The sequence below is a fragment of the Hemicordylus capensis genome, chromosome 1, assembly GCF_027244095.1.
Source record: "Hemicordylus capensis ecotype Gifberg chromosome 1, rHemCap1.1.pri, whole genome shotgun sequence".
NCBI classification, from domain to species: Eukaryota; Metazoa; Chordata; class Lepidosauria; order Squamata; family Cordylidae; genus Hemicordylus; species Hemicordylus capensis.
In genome coordinates this window covers 386,693,342-386,714,726 of record NC_069657.1, presented here as the reverse complement: position 1 = coordinate 386,714,726, position 21,385 = coordinate 386,693,342, and the positions used below count along the sequence as shown (strand labels likewise).

Below are 21,385 nucleotides of genomic sequence, written 5' to 3'. Positions count from 1 at the left end.
TGCCCGTGAGATGCTTTGGAGGCCTTCACAAATGTGTCTTAAAATGGTTGAGATTAAGAACAAGGTTGCTAGAGTGTGCTGGAAACAAGCCCTTCAGGCTACCCTCAAATCTGAATTACCCATTGCTTAATGCCTGGTCAATGAATGGAACTATATCAGCCACCCAAGATCTTATCCTTGATGAGCATGCTGACCTGGCTTGTGTGATGGAGGCCTGGTTGGACAAGGCTTGAGTTTATCTCACCCAGTTATGTCCTCCAGGTTTCCTGATCCAGCAACAGGCCTTTGTGACAGGTCGGAGGGATGAAATCACATTAATCTTTTGTGAACCCATTCCCCTCTCCAGATGTCTGATCAGACAGTCGCAGCATTTTGAGTGTTTGTTCTGATGGTTTGTTCATCTGAGTCAGGATGGGGATTATCTGCTCAGAGAATCTCAGCATTTTTAGTGTTTGTTCATGTGGTTTGTTCATCTGAGTCAGGATGGGGATCATCTTGGTTTAGCACCCACACACTATGCCTGAAGTATCCTTTCTTGAGCAGTTGGGATGGTCTTGGTGTTAGACTACCCTAGATAGATTATCTTGGGGGATTTCAGTATTCATATTGAGCCTTCTTTCATGGGACAGCTCAGGAGATCATGGCTGCCATGACAAGTGTGAATATGTCTCATCTAGTGTTGGACCCTACCAATGTAGCAAGGAACACTGGATCACACACTGGAGGAGAGCTGGTCTTGTGGTAGCAAGCATGACTTGTCCCCATAGCTAAGCAGGGTCTGCCCTGGTTGCATATGAATGGGAGACTTGATGTGTGAGCACTGCAAGATATTCCCCTCGGGATGAAGCCGCTCTGGGAAGAGCAGAAGGTTTCAAGTTCCCTCCCTGGCTTCTCCAGGATAGGGCTGAGAGAGATTCCTGCCTGCAACCTTGGAGAAGCTGCTGCCAGTCTGTGAAGACAATACTGAGCTAGATAGACCAATGGTCTGACTCAGTATATGGCAGTTTCCTATGTTCCTATGATCTGGTGTTTGTTGGTCAAGAGAGGAGTTTGTAAGTCAAGTAAGTGGAAGCGTTTGTTATTGCCCCATTTTCATGAGCAGATCACTATCCAGTGAGGTTTAGGTTTTCTTAATGCTCTGACCTCTGCAGGTTATGGATCCAGTTAGGTTTCCAGACAGACCTTGGAGAGTTTCCTGTTGCCAGGTTGGTTGCCCTCTGATAGAGACGTTCCAAGTAGTAGATATGGTTGCTTCTAAATGCCCTCTCCAACTTTATGGAGTCCAGTCAAGCTCCTTGGTTCTATAAGAAGCAATTATGGCTAGATAGTTGCTAGAAGAAGACTTGCAACGAATCCAACCAAACAAAGGCTAGAGCCCATTTTAAGGGCTATTTTATGATAGTGAAAACAGTAAAGAAAAAACAGGTTGCTCACCTGTAACAGATGATCTGGAGGTGATCCGTTGTATTCATAAAGAATGGGTTCTGCGCCTGCGCAGGGACCTCGCGGACCGATTGACTAGCTCCTCGCGACGCCACCAACCGCCCTGCACGTGATCGTGCCTTCGTCAAAACAGGCAGTTGGGGCGTGTCTTCCTCAGTTTCTTTGGACCGCCAGTACAATTGTTCACACTGACGATCCCTTTCAATTCCTCAACGTTCTATCTTGATGACATGGGGAGGCTGGGTGGGTATTATGAATACAACGGATCACCTCCAGATCATCTGTTACAGGTGAGCAACCTGTTTATCTGGATAGTGATCCGTTGCATTCATAAAGAATGGGTGACTAGCCAGCTTCCCGCTTATGGCGGTGGGTCATCAAGGTAGCACTCTTTTCAGGACACTCCGACCAAACTCCGCGTCCTTTGTCTGCCTAATGTCCAATGCGTAATGCTTGACAAACGGGTGTCCTGACAACCATGTGGCTGCCTTACAAATCTCCTGCATTGGCACTCCTGCCAAATTTGCAGCCGACACTGCATAAGCTCTTGTTGAATGCGCCCTAATAGAACCAGGCGGCGTGATCCCTTGAGAACTATATGCCAGCCTTATTGCCTTTACAATCCATTGCGAAAGACGTTGGTGCGTGACCGACGAGCCCTTCGCTTTCCCACGAAACAGCACAAACAACTTATTAGTCTTCCGAATTGGTCCCGTAGCTTTCATATAATGTAACAGGGCCCTTCTGACATCTAGTGCATGCATTCTCTTTTCTAACTGCGTTTGTGGGTCTCTGAAGAATGCTGGTAACACAATATCTTCGTTTATATGAAAATCTGTGACTACCTTGGGTCTGAATTTCGGATCCAGGCGTAGTACCACCTTTTGTGGATAAAATTGGGTAAACGGCCGATCAGCCCGCATCGCAGCCAGCTCACTTACTCTACGTGCAGACGTCACAGCCACCAGAAACACTGTCTTCAACGTCAGTGTTTTCAGCGCAGCAGTCCCCAAGGGCTCAAATGGCGCTTCAGTCAATGCATTCAGAACTAGTGTCAAGTCCCACTGTCGTACAGGACGTCGAACCGGAGGGTACAGGTTATTCACTCCTTTCAGAAATTTCCTACTATCTGGATGCGAAAACACCGTGGTAGTCCCCCAACCTTTATGTTCCGCTGATATTGCTGCTAGGTGTACACGGAGAGACGAGTTCGCCAAGCCCGTCATTTTCAAGGTGGTCATATACAGTAGTACTTGTTTGACCGATGCACTCCTAGGGAAGAATCCCTTCTCTTTCGCATAGATCCGGAACCTCATCCATTTACTCTTGTAATTTCATCTGGTGGAAAGTTTCCTACAATTAAGTAGGATTTTATTCATCAGTCTATGTGCCACGCCGTCAGCCGCAGCGTGTGGAGTTGTGGGTGCAATATCATCCCCTCTTCCCGACTTAGCAAGTCCGGGTAATCTGGAAACCGATGATACTGTCCTCGCGAAAGTTTCAGTAGTAGTGCGAACCATGGCTGTCTGGGCCACCAAGGTGCTATCAGAATCCCCCTTGTCCCGTCTCGGATGATCTGTGCTAAAACCCTCGAAATAAGTGGTTGTGGGGGAAATAGATAATACGGACCCCTTGTCCAGAGAAGCTGGAACGCGTCGCCCAGCAAGTTCTCTCCATGCCCTGCACGAGAGCAATAGCTCTGACATTTTTTGTTCACAGCAGTGGCAAACAAATCTATTCTCGGCAGGCCCCATTTCTTGAATAACGGCTGAATGTAACACTCCCCCAGCTCCCACTCGTGCTGCTGGTTCAGCTGAGGTGACCTGCTCAGTTTGTCTGCCTGGACATTGTCCACCCCCTTGATATGCAATGCCACGGGGAATATGGAATGTGCAATACACCACGTCCATAGACGCTGGCTCAGATGACACAGGGACCGGGACACCGTCCCCCCCTGCTTGTTCAGATAAGCTACGGCGGTTGTATTGTCCAGGTTCACTTGCACAGTTTTTCCCTGCAAGCGTGGTCTGAAAGCCTTCAATGCCAAAAACACCGCCAGAAGCTCCAGATAATTTATATGCTTCTCTCTTTGTCCCGGAGTCCACCGGCCCTGAACCTGACAATGGCAACAGTGTGCCCCCCAACCCCATAGGGAAGCATCTGTTGTCACCCAACAGGATGGCGTCCGGGGCTGGAACAGCACCCCTGACATTAGATTGCTGCGTTGGACCCACCATTGCAGAGATTTCCGTACATGGACCGGGATGAGCAACGTCTTTCTCTGGTCGTCCACATTCGGTCGAAAATTGTGCAGGTACCACAACTGAAGCACGCGCATGTTCAGGCGGGTACAAGCTACAGTAGAGTTGCAGGATGCCATCAGTCCTAGAAGCCTCTGAATGGTTTCTGCTGGCTGCTGCGTCGACTTCTCGAACAGATGAACCAGACCCTTGATCTGTAGGTATCTTGACTCCGGCAGATAAGCTCTCTTGTCCACAAAATTCAGTATGGATCCTATGAAGTCTACTTGTTTCTGCGGTTCCAATTTGGATTTTTTCCAATTTACATTGATCCCCAGCGTGTGAAGTAGGCGTAAGACGAAGCGAGTCTGAGAAAGTAACTCTTCTTTGTCTCTGTTCACCATAAGCCAGTCGTCTAGGTAAGGATACAGCCTCACCCCTCTTGTTCTTAAGAATGCCACCACCGCAGCCATCACCTTTGTAAACACACGCGGGGCAGTAGAGAGTCCGAAAGGCAAAACTGTGTATTGGTACGCTATATCGCCTACTGTGAATCGAAGGAATCTCCGGTGTCTCTCGCGGATCCCCACGTGAAAATAGGCGTCTTTCAGATCCAGGGTGATCGCCCACTCTTCCTCCATCAAGAGAGGCAGAATACCCTGTAAAGTGATCATTCTGAATTTTCTCGTATCGACATAGCAGTTTAGATCCCTCAAATCCATTATCGCTCTTACTCCCCCATCTTTTTTGGGGATTTGAAAATATCTGGAATAGAACCCCCTCAGTCTGTCCATCCACGGCACTTGCACTATCGCCTGTTTTTCTAGCAACACCTTCACTTCGTCCCGAAGCACTTGCGATGACTTGGTGTACTTCACACCCTGAAAAGGTGGCAAAGTTTTGAACTCTATCGCGTAGCCATAAGATATAATCTTTAGTACCCACTGATCTGATGTTATGTTATGCCACGCGTTGGCATGGCGTGCCAATTTGATGGATACATTGGCTAACACGAGACCGGTGTTGGGAGTCCCGGGTACAGTTCTTGGTGTTGCCACGTGCAGTTGCAGTGGATGGACCCGCACTTCAAAGAGACTGCTTTGTCTGGTCCTTCGCAGACCTCTGACCCTTGGGCTTTTGATAATAGGGTCTACTCTTCTGATAAGGCCTGTTTTGCCTCCTGAAATCCCTTCTATCTTGTCTTCCTGAGTACCGATTTTGCTGCCTCCCGTAGGAATGACTTCGAGACTGTTGACTAGCAGAGGACGTGGATGCCATGAATGTTTTAGCTGTGAACTTCATCTTCTTCCACGATTCCATTGTGTCATCTGTCGAGTCTGCAAACAGCCCTTTCCCGTCAAAGGGTAAATATTCTATCTTATCCTTCATTTCCGGCTGCAAGTTCGTAGACCGAAGCCAAGCATGGCGCCGCAATGTAATAGCAGTAGCCATTGCCCTCGACTCCGTCTCCGCCAGATGCTTGTATGTGCTCAACAGCTGCCTGGTGACCACAGTAGACTTCTCATAGGTCTGCGCTAATGCCCTCTGCAGGTCCCCAGTGGACATAGAGGACGAGTCCTGGAAAAAAGTGTCCCATAAATGGTGGGCATAGCGCGTCATACACGCAGCATAATTTGCAATCTTCACTGCTAAACCTGAAGTGGAGTACACCCTACGCCCAAGGACATCAAGTTTTCTCCCCTCCTTATCAGCAGGAGTAGTGTGGCGCTGAGCGCCCCTTGATGATGCACACTCTACTACTAAGGAATTAGGGTCTGGATGCTTCACCAGGTATGTGTTATCGTCCTCTTGGACTCTATATAAACTTTCCAGTTTTCTTGAAGTGGCCGTCGAAGTCCTCAAAACTCCCCACGCTGATTGTGCGGCCTTTGAAATCGCCGGAATCATAGGCAAAGATACAGGGTGAGTAATTTTAGCCTTTGCCATCATATTATATACAGGATCTTTTAGATCCAATATCGGCAACTTAACTTCTAGGCCCAAAGCCTCTGCCATCTCGCGTAGCTGCGCATGGTAAGCCTTGAGTTCTTCCGAGGGAGAGATCGAAGTCCCTGGAGCCACCTCCTCAGGTGGGTCTGGCTCCCTGGGCTCATGCAAACTACCCCCATCAGTGTCAGATAAGTACGAAGTGTCTGTGTCACTGTTTCTGCTGCTTACAGCCTCATGGGCCGAAACACAACTAGCATTAGGAACAACGCCAGAACGCGCTGCTGACATCGCCTCCTGAGGATGTATAGTTTCTGGACGATTTGTCAATGCCGGTTCCCTTGGGGGTAACCTGGAAACCAATGTACGTTGCTGTGCAAGGGACTGTTGAGCCTTCCAAATCTTATACTCAGCATAATCTGGTGGGTAAATCACTTCAGGGTTGTGCCGGAAACCACAAGTATGGGTAATGCGGTTTACATCCAATGACGTTGCTGTAGATGCATCAGTTGAACGTGCCAGAACCGGCACCGGTCGAGGTAAATTCTGCTGCTCCATCACAGGAGTCATCAGTTGCCTAATTGGACTTGTGGCTGCTGATATAAGTTGTGCAGTCTCTTGAGGGTGAACAGGCGCTCTTAACGGAGAAGCGGACGGAGTCCTAGGAACCTCAGTTGCCGTCAGGTGATCCACAGCAAAACCATGAAAAGTGGAGGCCGACGGTGTGCCTTCACTAGAGTCCAATAAAGCCAGCAATGAAGTCCTCGCCCTTGGTAGTGCAGGCTGCTCTTCCATCCCGGTTTCACCAAAGTCCAAATAGTCCTCCGGTCGATAACCGCCTCTTGGCGTTGCCGGGGAATGAATCGGCGTCGGGGCCGGTGCTAAGTCAGTCGCAACTCGACGTCAAACCGCAGTCTGGAATGCACTCGGTGTCGAAGTACACTGTCCAGTTGCTGCAATCATCGCTTCTTGTGCCGCTGAGGTCGGCAAGTCCGGTACAGCCGGCATCGAGTCGAACACCGTTGTCGATACCGACGGTCCCGTCGACATCGACTGGGTCATTCTCGACACCATCAATGTCTTCTCCTTCTGCGGTACCGAAGCATGTGTCCTCCTCGACGCCGATCTCGACGTCGAAGGAGAGCCCTCTGATGAAGAGGAACTCTGCAGCACCCAGGGCGACGGAGTGACCTTCAGAGTAGTATCCCACTCCTCCAAATCGCCTTGCAAATTTGTAGGCGAAGGAGTCTTACTATGGATCCGTGTTTTCTTGGATCTCTTTCTCGGCGGCGAGGATGTGCAATCCTCGTCAGTGGAGGAATAACGTGCTTTCTTATGTTTGCGACGCTTCTTCTTCTCCACACTACCAGGTGTCTTAAACTCCTGATCCACTGTGGCTTTAGACTGCGAAGAGGCAGAGTCCACAACAGGAGGAACTGCATCCGATGCCACAGCGCTCGACACCGACTTCGACGTCGAAGGCCCCGACACCGGCCTCGGTGTCGGGGGTCGAAGAGCGTCTTCATAAAGTGCCGCTCTCAATCGCAGCGCTCGATTTTTCAAAGTTTGTTTCGAAAAAGAGCAACAGATTTTGCAATTTTCCGGGTTGTGCTGCTCACCCAGACAAAGTAGACAGGCATCATGCGTATCAGTAGTCGGCAATTTCGCTTTACAGTTAGTACAGCGTTTGAAAGTTGTTTTAACTGCCGCTTTAGACGCCATAGCGCCCAAGCGCTACACGGCCAAGAATAATGTCCAAATCAATTAACTTGCGGGAAAATCCAAACGCGTAGTCGAAAAACAGTCCAAATCCAAAACCAAGCAATGATCCAATTCCGTTCCAGTCGTACCGTGAAAATCAATCAAGTATCCGAGGAGCAATCGTTCCGAGGTTTAGACGCAATGGCGGTCTAAAAGAAACTGAGGAAGACACGCCCCAACTGCCTGTTTTGACGAAGGCACGATCACGTGCAGGGCGGTTGGTGGCGTCGCAAGGAGCTAGTCAATCGGTCCGCGAGGTCCCTGCGCAGGCGCAGAACCCATTCTTTATGAATGCAACGGATCACTATCCAGATGTTTACTTCACCACCACCATTGCATCTGGACATTGTAGCTGTTTTGAATGACTTAGAGCTTTGTTACTTACTACTCTCCATCTGTCTGGGGAAGAGTCCTTGGCAGCCCACTGTGACTATTTTACAGGTAAAGCCACAATACTTTGCAGATAAAGTGCTGATTTGGTGATGTAAAATCCAGTAATTTTCTTGGACTCCTTGTCCTGTTCTTTTAGAAACCTTTCTGCTTGTGGGACCTGCAGAAAGATTTTTAGTAGTGTGTGGGTGTCATAATGTGTGCTTGATTCTTGGTCTTCTTCACTGAGAAAGAGCAAATATCCAGCTTTTTTAAAAAAGGCTGTGGTTAGACCCCTATTGAAAAAGCCTTCTCTTGGTACTGCTGACAACTACTGGCCAGTTTCTAATCTCCCCTTTTTTGGACAAGGTGATAGAGCACATGATGATGACCCTGCTGCATGGGGTCTTGGATGACATAGATTGTCTGGACCTGTTTCAGTCTGGCTTTCGACCTGGTTATGGGACTGATACTTCCTTGGCTGCCCTGGTGAATGCTCTACAGTGGGAATTAGTCAGTGTGTCACTGTTGGTTCTGCTGGGAAATTCTTCAGGGATTTTCTGTACCATCATATCCTCTCAAGCTGGGGCTAGGCAGGACAGATTGATTCTGGTCCTACTTGGAGGTTGGGGTCCAGATGGTGTTTTTCAACCCCCTTCCTAATGAACTATCTTGACCCACTTTTTGTTTAACATCTACATGAAAGTGCTGAGTGAGATTGTCTGGATATTTGCGCTGCAGTGTTATCTATCTACAGATGACACCCAAATCTAGCTCACTATGTAATTTGATCCCAGGGAGGCAGAGGAGGTTCTGACTGGAGTTAGAGACTGGATAGAGGCTTCTTGGCTGGATATGTGCCAAGAAGCTGAAACTTAATCCAGACAAGACGGAAGAGGTGGTGGTGAGGCCAATTGGAGTCAAGAGGATGGGTCTGCACTTCCTCTGAAGGAGCAGGTTCACAGCTTGGGGAAGAATGGTCCTCCTAGATCTAGTGCTGATCCTGGGAAATCAAGTGGTGGCAGTAACCAGGAGTGTATTTGCATAGCTTTGGCTGGTGTGCCAGCTGCACCCCTTCCTTGAGAAGGCTGATTTGGCAAAGTCACCCATGCCTTTGTCACATTGTGTTTGGATTGTTGCAATGTGCTCTACATGAGGCTGTCCTTCAAAAGTATTTGGAAACTACAGATGCAAAATGTGATAGTCAGACTGATAGCTGGAGCTGCCTACTGTGTGCATATTGTACTGATCAGCCGCTTCACTGGCTGCCAAATGTTTTCAGGGTACAATTCAGGGTGTTGGTTATTAACTTTAAAGCCTTAAACAACCTGGGCACTGGGTACTTTAAAGACCACTTGCTCCTGGCTGAATTTACCCACCTGATTAGGTCAGCTGAGAGCTCTGCTCTGTGTGCTGGCACCTTCTGAAGCCTGCTTGTCAAGCACACAGGGCAGGTGCATGGGAGTTTCCTGACACTAAGGGGCAGATCCACATCAAAGGGCCCAGGGAGGTGGTTGGGAATGGGATTTGTACAGTGACAGTATAGCTTGATACTGAAGTAGGTTGCAACAGTTTGTTTTTATTGATCAAGTCAGGCTTCACTCCATCCCTATTCTTTTCCTTCAACACATTCTCTCACGGTCTTCAGAGCTCCTTCAGAGCTTTACAGAAAATACCTGTGGTCCTCTCTGGAGGGTTAGCTTGTCTTTCCTGTACTTCTCAACCTGTTAACAATGTCTTGTTGGAGGCCACAGTCAGGATCCTTCTCTGTCAGAACCATCTGGACCTGTGCAGCTTTGCACCTTAACAGGTGAAGGGGTGAGTCTTCAGCCAATCCCCAGTCTCAGTCCCAGGTGAGGTGAGACCTGCAGAACAATGGCCTCTTACCCTGCCCATTTGTAAGTATCCAGGCCCATGATGTGGAAGGATCATCTGAGAGTTTCTCCTTCTTTTGCTGGGCCCCATGAACCAGCCCCACTCAGGTCCACACAGGGCCTTCTCAGTGGTTGCTCTTAGGCTGTGGATGCTCAGATAAGATATTCTTAGTTCCCTCCCTCTCAGTTGCCTCCCAGGGGTGAGTGAAAACTGTCCTTTTTTCTCTAGTGAGTACCCTCTGACTCCTTTATTGGTTTTTGTAGCTATGTTTTCTGGGTTGAAGTTGTACTTTTAACTATTTTTTAAAATTACTTTGTGGATTATAATTTGTTGTTCTTGATCCCAGGACAAAGGGCAATTTATAATATTAAATAATAAAATATATATATTATGGTGATAGTGTATATTGAGTAGGTAGATAGATTGGAAATATTCAAGTCTGTAGGATCATATGGAAAAGATTAATCCTTCCCTAAATTTTCATAGAAATAGGAAGGAGGCTGATTGTAGGAGTCAGTCAGGCTTTCTCTTACAGTGACTTATTGCTCATTACTGCAGTTAAACAAATCACCAGAATTAATTTTGCACTTTCCAGGTCTGGTGCCTATGGAACACTAGGAGGATTACCTGTCACATACAGCTTAAATCAAAATAACATCATGGAAGGATGACTTCAAAGTGTCATCTAACAGCATGTATTCACCTTAGCTAAGTTAAGTAGCCAACATCCCCATTTTAGAATGTAATCTGCGGCATCAAATGAGAACTGATATTTAGGTTACATTTGGCTGAATTGGAAGGAACCTAATTAGCTTTGGAAGAGAAATTGCATTCTTCCATACGTTGGTGACATGCTCATCTTTTTGAGAAGCCAGCTTACAATTGTACTGCTAGGTTGTTACAGAAGGTGAGTGGAATGATCTTGTTGCTAGTGCTTCCTGCTTGGTAATGCAAGCTCAATAATCTCCTGTATGTGTTTAATGTATGCTATACCAATTGTCAATAAAACAAAACACATGCAAGCGCGCGCATCCATTCACACACACCTACCTGTAACTTTATCTTTGGGAGTGGTATGTGTTAGGGCTGCGCAGTCAGATATTTCTGAAAGGCATGTTGATCCTGATAGTCCCTCTGTTGGGATTATCAGTATTAATTCCATAAGCAATAAGTTGGGCACTCTTACAGATGGAACTCCAACTACATTTCTTTCAATTGGTGCAGAATTAATCCTATTTTGGACATACATGTTAGTTCTGTCCCACTGCCCTATCCTTGTCTCCTTCCCTTACCTGGGACTCTCTGGGGGCCAGGGACAGCAGGGACAATCTTCTCTACACTCCCTATGGAGCCCTGGAGCAAGCCAAAAGCTGTGTTCACTTCCTGCAGCTTGTCTTTCAAATTGATGATTTTTTCCCCTTTAGTGCAACTGTAGCCTAGCTTGAAAGTTAACTTTCTGTTTTTTGTTTTTTGGGGGTGGTGGTCTTAATTGATTTTAATATTGTAATGTGATTTTATTGAATCCTATTGTATTAACTTTTGTAATCTGCCTTAGGATGAGTTTTATGAAAGGTGGTATATAAATTGAACAATAAAATAAGTAAATGTATAAGCAAGTATTAAAGCTGGGTATTGTGCATTTGAGGATGTGTAGCTCTTTGAACTACATCCACTCAAAGATATGTAAGAGTCAACTGACACAATCAGTTCTAAAGTACTGAAATTTAGGTAAACAAAAAATGGCAACTGGACATGAATCACAAGTCCCAATACAACAACCACAATGGTTATATTTGGTGATCTGTCATAGTGTTCTGTAAAGCTTTTAGAAAGTACTGGACCCTGGAGTCTTCTAGAACAGGGTTTCTTAACCTTGGGCCTGCAGATGTTGTTGAACTACAACTCCCATCATCCCCAGACATGGCCTTTGTGGCTGAGGATGATGGGAGTTGTAGTCCAACAACATCTGCGGGCCCAAGGTTAAGAAACCCTGTTCTAGAAAACATTTGTTTTTGTAATAAGCATAATAATTCTTTATTAAACACTTTGAATAGATATTGCTGGGTTTGTTTGTTTGTTTGGCAATATTTGGTCAGTTGACCAATCCTTTTTAGGGCTGATCAAATGCCAAACCAGTGTCTAGAATCAGTACTTTGCTGTTCAAAAAAAGAACAAAATTAAGTTTGTCTGGATGCTGAGTTCTTCTTGAATCTTAATGCCTGAAATTGTGTCATCACAATGGAGTAGAGAACCTTCAGTTGACTGAGTTCTCCACAGCACATGTGAAAGAGAAGCAATGAACTTCTCATTTGACACTGTGCCTGAATTACCAAGTCTTGAAGGTTTGAATTTTCTTTCACTGCCTAGTAAGTGGATCAGAGTGCCAACTGTGCAGGGTTGTTGGTTTTTAATCTATTCATTTTATTGTATTAAACCATTTCTATACCACCCTTCCACCTTTGCAGACACTCACAATGGTGACCAATATAACAGTAATATTACATAAGCTAAAATAGGGTTTGGCCTACCAAAGCTATCAAGTGGTATTGAATCCTCCTTTCTCTCATATCTCTTTGCCTGGTGTGTATGAACTGGCTTTCATGGCCCTACAGCCAGCTTTGAGGGAATGAGAAGTATAAGCTCCTGCTTGCAGTCTTCCTACCTGCATCATTTCAGCCTATTCCAGCATGATCCAGAGCTTATTTCTCTGGGCAATCTGCAGTTTACCAGCCTATCTAATTACGGTTGTAAAGGTGAACTTAGATTTGTTTGTCTGAATTATGGGCAACATAAAGATTAGTTAGTCATGACTAAGCACCATTGAAACTAAAGAGACACGTTAGTCATGACCAACCTAAGTCCCATTAATTTCAATGGGACAATAATGACTGATTGAGTTTGGATATTGCCCTATGAGTATAAATTAGTATTTCTGTATAGTAACATCAGCAATCATCCTGTGTTTTGACAAATGGCAATTATGGCAATTCAGTAAGGGCCAAAATAGTAAAGATTTGGGAGATCTGCATTTGGCTGTTCGGATACTTCTGGGATGTTTTGGCCATTGGCCGTAAATAAAGTATTTATCTTCTGGGTTGTTGTTTAAAAGCAGCTGGTGAATTGGCATCTAAATCACCTTGGAAACTGCTATTTGCTCGGCTGGGAAATAGAAGCCTGAGGATACAGTTTAAATCAGGACAGTGATATGGGGGAAAGTGTTAAAAATGCCTTTGATCTGGTGGGGGGGAGGGGCACAGTTGTTGTTGTTTTTTTTAAGGTGGTGATTGGAGATTCAGTCACTGGTGAACATATGAAGCTGTTTTATACTGAGTCAGATCACTGGTCCATCTAGGTCAGTATTATCTACATTGGCAGTAATGGTTCATGAATTTCAGAGAGGTAGCTCTACAGTAGGCCACTGGCCTGGAGATGCCAGGAAGTGAACCTAGAATGTTCCACATGGAAAACATTTTCTGTCACTGAGCTAAGGATGTGATCCCTCTTTCTGCTGATGTATAGGCTTGTCTGGAAATTGAACCCAAGTCTTCTTGTGCCCAAAGCGAAAAGTTGTTTGCAGACAAACAAGTCATCTCCAGGAAATTGCTTGGTCTAATCTCCCATGTCTCATCTAGTTTGGCTCTTTATGACACCAACATTGCAATAATAGAAATAGCACTTAAAAAAAAAGTAGTGATTTTCTGTTATAGAAATGTTAAAAGACCAATTTTGTGTATTTGTAAAATACAGTTAGAGAATCTAATGTTGGATAAAGATGGACACATAAAAATTACAGATTTTGGACTTTGCAAAGAAGGGATCACAGATGCAGCTACAATGAAAACGTTCTGTGGCACCCCAGAGTACTTGGCTCCAGAGGTACGTCAACATTTTACATTGTACATTGTTAAAAATGTCACATTTAATTTAATTACAGGTACCATGTGAATATTAATTATATTTAAATACTGACAGCATATTGTTTCCTGTGCTAATACTTTTATTGCAGACTTTTATCATGGCTTTTTAAAAAAATGTGTAGGTTAAACAATAGCACAAGTGTCTGAATTCAAGCTAGGGATTTCTGTAGTCAGCAATGTCTATATAATTTCTATTATATCCAATTTCTATACTAATTCTGTGTGTTTTAAAAAATTAAAATATTTTAAATGTAGGTTAATTCCTATGTATATTTAATTGTAAGTGAAACTTCTGTTTCTAAAAAAGATGTTTACTTACTGTTTTTTAAAAAAGAAATTTACATGCAGCTGTCTAAATGGATGGTATAATAAAAAAGAGAATCACAGACGATTAAAAATAATGGATGGGAATATTAGTTCCAATGAAAGACTCTGAAGGCAAGTCAAGGGATACTACTACTACATGTGAAGGCAGCTTTGGCTAAATCTGAGCAACTTATTTATTGCCTTTCATCAATATTTATCTAAACATTTACTCTCCTCATCAGCTAGAGCATAAGTTTTATCACCTAGTCCTCTTACAGCAGGAGGAAGTGAGAGGCTAAATAGGGAAATCCTGCATTCAAAATATTCCAGACCTAAGGACATATGTGTGGAAGCCCAAGAACTGCAGTCCTGGGAGGAAAGTATTTTCTGAATAAGCTCTTTGCTCCATTAATCCCAACTTCAGTTAAGAGTGTTGAGACTGTAGAGCATGGGTGGGCAATCTTAGCCCTGCAGCTGTTGTTGAACTACAACTTCCATCATCACCAGCCACTATTTATTGTAGCTGGGGGTGGTGGGAGTTGTAGTTCAACAACAGCTGGAGGCCAGAATTACCCACCCCTGCTGTAAAGTTTGTAGAGGATTGATATATGTACTGTCTGCTGGCCAGTGTTTCTAGCCAATTGAGTGAGGTGTTTTCCCTCCAAGTGTATGCATTCTCTGTATCCAAGGATAGTGCAGCCATTGCCACATGACCTCATATATTGGCAGTATACAATTTTGTAAGCAGCAAGTGTTTCACTGTTCTTCCCCTGCCCACATTCTCTAGTATTAAAAATTCCTCATTGTTCCTCCAATCTTTCATTGGTGCTGTAAAGTGGCTAATACCTTTCCTGCTTTTTGTCAATGATTATTGAAATAATAGCCTGACACTCAAACTTCCTTCTCTGATTCCATTTCTGCTTAAATCCATATTAAAGTATAGGAGGGTAGCTTCTACAAAGCAATAATGTTGTTTTCCGTTATGCCCACCTTCATTTCGCTATAATTGTGTATACAGTTGTCTACTTCAGATAAAGAGAGAACCGTAGCACAGCACAGCTTGTCTGGTTCTGACTTCTATTTTGCATTTGAATAGCAAGAGTGCATAAAGAATATTCTTGGTGGCTGCTGTTTAGCTGTGGAATAGGGATGTAAATATTAATTAATGCATTCAATCGTTAAATATTTAAATTCTTAAATATATTTTTGTTTAACTGCTAATACAGCCAGCTCTGATTAAAAGACAAACAAAACTCCCTGCATGGGTGGGGGGACCACTTGCAGTCTCCCATGGCGGGCGGGCTGCCATTGATATGGAAATTATATTGCATTTTTATAATGGTAACAATATCATGCAGGTTATCACAGTTTGTGAAAACTAGCCATGAGCATGTGCAGGCAATAAATAAGAAGATAAAGTGAATGATAAAGTGATTGACTTAATTGTTTAAACTTTTACTGTATTGCCAAAGATCAAACATCCAGCCATTTAGTGCTTTATATCCCTACTATGAACCTCACCAAAGTCTAAATATGAACATCTTGTAGGAATGCTACAGAACTTCTGTATTACAACTCTTTTTCCTTTGTCTATCCTTGTATCAGCATGTGCTAGATCCAGAAAGTGATCTGGGACTGTCTGATGCTGCAGGATTGCTGAAGCTAAGAAGGTGTAAACCTGATCAGTCTCTTTAATTGAAGAGTACTTTGGGAGGCCAAACACACATTTCTAGAAAGCAAAAAGTATTTAGGGAGGCAAGAGAGAGCAGTGAAAATAGCTTCACCCATGCACGCTCTGTTGCTTGGGAAGACTCTGGCTAAGTTAAGAGCAGCCTCCCTGTGCAGGGACACAACAGAGCTGCATCACCAGATTGGTGCTCTGGATGTCAACCAGCATTTTAAAATGATTAGTTTCCTAATTATTAGGAAACTAGCAAAATTTCTGTCTATATTCATTGTAAATTATAAAGCACTATTACTCTGCTAATTATTTGGACTGCCAGGTTTTATGTTGAGTTAGCAGTATCTGCTCGGTCCTCCAGTTGTAAAACAATTTGAAAATCAAATGCAGCTCATATTCAAGACCCAACAAAATTAAAAGTGTTAAGTACATTTTTGGCAGTTCACTTTTATTATGCCCAGTCCTCAAATGTATGAGCAGATAATCATCTGAATGTTAGTTATTTTTCACATGCTTATGTGATCACACAAAAAGTACACGCTAAAAAGAAGCAGATGGTGACAGATGGGGAAGGTTGAATAAGGTGGTTTTGGAAACCTAGAAAATGCACTTCTGTAATAGTGTAAAAATAAAAAATTATTGGATTGCCAAGTAAGAGCTAACAAAACAAGAACTAGGGATGGAACCTTGATTGTATATGAAAATCTATTTTATAGTATTCATTTGTGTATGAAAAATAATTTAATCCTAATAAAATACTTGTTTTATTTTCAGAATTATATCTAGAATATTTTAGGCAATGTGTAATAATTGAATAAGGCTGTGATCCTATGTACACTTGCTTGAAAGTAAGTCTTATTGAACTCAGTGAGACTTACTTTTGAGTAAATATGCACAGGATTGTATCATAAGAGAAATAAAATCCAGTCATATTAAAAAGAATGCTCCAGAAAGTATTTAATTTTATACTTCAGTATCTCTGTTGTGGTATTAGTTTTGTATAAATGTGAAGGATTAGGTTAGTTTTGGTTCCTCACAGGATACATTTTGGGAAAGTGGATTAAAAACTATTATATACTTCTATATTGTTATATGTGCAAAATAATATCCATATTATCTGGGTAATTTTATGGATTTTAGATTTCTAAACAATCCTCATGCAATAACTGGGATTTTCCGTAGGATATATGGAACCGCAACCGCATTTTGTATTTATAACCAAATGTTTGTAATCCCTGATGAGACAGCAGTCATAAAATATTATGTCGACTTAATGGAACCTATTTCTTCTTGCCTTGCTGAGGGGAAATAGCTATGTTGGCACTTAACCAGCAATACTGGAGTTAGGGGAGGTGAGAATAAAGATTCCTGAAATTGTGGGCGGTGCAGAGGAAGCGGGTAGTTTTGTTGCTTTTTAAACAGTTTTTTTTTTAAAAAAAAAAGTTTATACATTAGTCCTGGATCAATGTTCAAATATTGGTTGTCCAATGAGGCACAGGCAATAAGGAGATATTGAAATTATGGTTTCAGATATAGTAAATTAATCAGATTAATCAATTAAAACCCTTTTGATGGATAAAAAGTGCCCCCATAAGTGGCAGATCTTTTGTTTTTAATTGTTTTTAGTAGTTTTTACTTATTTTTAATTGTTTATATTATTTTATTATTTACATTTATAAATATATTATAATTATTTATATTTAATTATTTATATGATTTAATTATTTTAAATAATCTCTCTGATACTGTCGGCACAGCAGCTCCCTACCTGGCATCGCTTGTGGTGGCTGCCCCGCCTACAGCACTCACCTGACCACCATGCATGCGCAGTTGAGTGCCATAGGTGGGGTGGGCACTGCATGGGATACTGGGTTGGGCACCATTGTTCCACGCAGTGTTCAAGTGCTGACAGTGTAGCCAGTAAGGACTTTTAAAGGTCTCACTCACCCTCACCCCTGTGCTGTCCTCACTAGCTGCTAGTGCTGTGATGCACGCATGAATCATGTACTAATAACAAAGAAAGCAGACATGTTTCTTCAGAATGCCTTGTTTCGTTTATTTATTTATTTATTTATTTATTTACATATATATTTAGATAGATCCATTAAAACTCATATGTTTAATTATGTTTTGCTTAACTGGGTTACTGCCCTATTAAATTATTTAGCAGCCTCACAAAATGGTGTAAACAGAGACTGAGATGAGCAAGGTTCCTTAGGATTGCTTCAGCTAGACTAGAAATTAAGCAACTTATTCCCCCTTCAAAATGCAAATATCTTAATCCCCCCCAAACTAATTTGTGTTAAGCCCTATCCCTGAATTTTTCACCTACTTTCTTTAAGGAAAGTAATCTTATGAGATTACCTGGCTCTGTGTGTGTGTGTGTGTGTGTGTGTGTCCCAGTCCAATTTGGACCAAATTCAGTCCAGTTGTAGGGATAATGAAAGGAAAGTAGGCAGATTAGTTCTTACACGAACAACTTGGTTTTTTTAAAAAAATCTCCCCCTGCCTCTGAATTTCATACAAATTTTTGCTCCGCGCCCATCCCTCAAAAAACCACCAAAGAGCCAAACAGGATGACAAAACCTGCGGTGGTGGTGGTGGAGTCAGTTGCAGGAGGTACCTTGACTCTTAGTCCATCATTAGTCCACCATTTTCACACCAACCTTCTCGCTACTGGTGGCTGCTGACTTTATGGTGTTGCTGCCTAATGATAAGGGTTTTTCTCCTAGAAGTTGCCCCAAGAAACCGGACAACAAAAATGACTTTCCTTAGGAGGGATTTGATAACTGTTAGGGCCTGCTGTAGCACGGATTATTATTAAACAATGATTACATCACCAAAGGTTCATCATTAAACAATGATTACATCACCAAAGATTTAGGATGTTGTACTATTCCGATTTAAACAAATGTTTATAGAGATATTTGATGTACGTCTTAGTTTCAGACGTTTTTCACAATAATCATTGTGACTGAACCAATGACATGATTGGTTAGCATAGATATCAGACTTGTCCTCTTGAACGCAGGTGAAGCATCTGCATGAGAGAGGTATCCCACTGTTCTCAAAAGAGCCCCCTGTTTTTCTTGTTCCTCCATCCTAACTCAAGTGAGGACTGACAGTGGAAAGGAACATTAAGTTTCCTGAATGGGAGGTCCATACATGCTTTTCATATCCTTAGCCAGCTTTCCCTCGCTATACTATGCAAATTAATTGGCTTGCATGGCACAGAGAGAGGAGTGCTGAATGAAGATATGGAAGGAGCACAGAAACAACCAATTTTCTGCAGTACCCCCTTTCACTGCCTGGAGGTTTGCTGAAGACTGTATTCGCACTCTGGTGGGGATGGGAGAAGCAGAGGGAAGTCCTTCATACAAAGGTACTGGGCCTGTGCTCAACTGGACTGAGCTTTTGATTTTTAGGGGTAAATTAAAAAATAAATTTAATAATGCTCATTCTAGAAGATCTGAAAATTGGATGCATGTACTCAAGTTAAATGAATTTCTAAGGGTGTGAAGACAACTAGAATAAATATATTAGTTCCTTTTTGTAACTATTTTAGGTTTTAGAAGACAATGACTATGGCCGTGCAGTGGATTGGTGGGGCCTTGGAGTTGTCATGTATGAAATGATGTGTGGCAGGTTACCATTCTACAACCAGGATCATGAAAAACTTTTTGAACTAATACTAATGGAGGATATAAAATTTCCTCGAACTCTCTCATCTGATGCAAAATCACTGCTTTCAGGTCTTCTAATAAAAGATCCAAATAAACGGTAAGTCTGAAAGAATGCCAGTGAAACACAAGTGTACAATTTGTAGTCTATGCACATAGGGAACTGTTTCTAGAGTTTTCCAGAATAACTGTGCAGATACTTTACAGCACACAAATTTTTGTATATGTGTCTTTCACTTTCACTTATAACAAAAGTATGCTGTAATGGAATGTGGTGGCGGAAAACCAGAATTATTGGTTTCCAGAGCAAATAGTCATTACTGCCCCCCTGTGTTTTTAATACACTGCAGTGTTACAAAATATTGATAATAAAAAATGAATAGGCAATTGCTCTGACTACAAGAAAGAAACTAGGTTGCCTCCCCCACCACCACAGGGAACAGAAGTGGCACACTTTAGAGACTGATTTCAGTCATACTGTGATTTCAGAGTGATTTCAGTCATACTGTGTCCCCACCAAAGAGAAAGCAATTATGGGGCAGAAGCCACAAAGAGAAATTTGTAATAGCCCTGGAAAGCCTTTATGGTACTTTACGAATGCACCAGAACTGCATGCTAAAAGTTAAAAATGGCCACAAATAAGGTAAGAAAAATAACGGAAAGATAACACAGAAAACAGTCAGGTTGTGCACAAACTGCCCAGTGCAGTTTGGATTCGAACCAGACTGGGCATGTTTGGTTCTGGCACCTTGAATGAGGGGCCTAGCTCAGTTTGAATTCAAGCCGGTTTGCGCGGATTCGAAGTTACCAGACATGGTTAATTATTTTTTCAGTTCATTTCAAAGTTTATTAAGGTCTATGACCAGCACAACAAGGGTTACCAGACATGCTTAATTATTTTTTTTAAAGGACTTTAATTGTTTTTTTAAGGACTTTTGCGACCTCGGGGGGGGGGTACTGCTGCAGCCACGGGGGGGGGGTGTCCTCCAGCGGCTCCCCCTCTCTCTGCCGAGCTCCCTCTGGTCTCCCACAGGCCAATTTTGACCCATTTTGGGGCCGTTTTGACCCTCGGTTAGTGCGTGGTGGCCAATTTGGAGGCTGCCATGCATGCCTGTGGGCAGTTTGCATAGCCAGATCATGACCTGACCATGCAAATGGCCATGGACATGTGCTGCGGCCTCCAAAATGACTGCTTCATGCTCACAGAGGGCCAAAACAGCACCCAAATGGCCTTTGGGAGAATGGGGAGAGGCTGGCAGGGGGAGGGGGAGCCGCCCGAGACCTCCCATGGCTGCAGCACCCCCCCCCAAGGCCGCAAAAGCCCTTGGAGGTGGTAAGTGCCATCTTTTTTTTTTTTAAGCCAATGTCTGGCACCCCTGAACCAGCATAAACTGACCTGCGGGGGGGGAGGTTTGGCTTGGTCTCGAGCCAAACTGGGCCCGATCCTGCTCGAGGGCGAGCCCTTGAACCGAGCTGGCTTGCGTGTGAACTGGTTCGACCACGAGCCAGTTCGCACTTCCCTAGAAAACAGTGGGATGCAGCAGGCTATTGATTCATCTATACATTTTCTGTAAAAACTGGGAGATTTGTGATTGCTTTTAAACAATTTAATAGCAGCCACAGGGGGGCTCTGATTAGATCATAGTGCCACAGGAAGCAGGGTTATCCCTTTCCTCCACCATTTTCTGAATTGTTTTCTGAAAACTGTTTTTTCCCTGTTTGAGGAAACATACAGGTGCTTTTATGGTGTTTGAAGGTCACTCACTCCTGTTTCCCAAGTTGGAAAGACCTGATCATAGATCTCCAGTAGTCTAACCCTGAGTGGATAAAAGATGGCAATTCTAGACTAAATATCAGTGTGCAAGCAACCTCAGAGGGTGCTGATACCTCTTGCTCACACCATGCCCCCAAAAAGTTGCACTAGAGCCCTAAATGGCTTAGGCCCTGGGGTCCTTAGGGACCATCTGCTCTGAGCTGAATCTAGATCGGCTGGGAGGACTCTGTTAATACTGCAAATATTTATACACCGTGTTTCAACCAAAGTTCCCAAAGCGGTTTACATACAGTAATTAATTAATTAATTAGATGGCTGTCTGTCCCCAAAGGGCTCACAGTCTAAAAAAGAAATGTAAGACAACCAGCAGCAACAGCCATTGGAGGGATGCT

General features: G+C 43.4%; 1 protein-coding gene across 9 annotated transcripts in view; it reads left to right on the top strand.

The window, feature by feature from the left end:
• AKT3 (AKT serine/threonine kinase 3) overlaps positions 1–21,385 on the top strand; it is a 357,028-nt gene that overhangs the window by 255,094 nt on the left and 80,549 nt on the right. For all 9 annotated transcript variants that reach the window (XM_053301809.1, XM_053301802.1, XM_053301817.1 and 6 more), the window contains 2 exons: positions 13,383–13,511; positions 19,105–19,319. In XM_053301809.1, the coding sequence (XP_053157784.1) occupies positions 13,383–13,511; positions 19,105–19,319 (344 nt within the window). The remainder of the gene's footprint in view (positions 1–13,382; positions 13,512–19,104; positions 19,320–21,385) is intronic.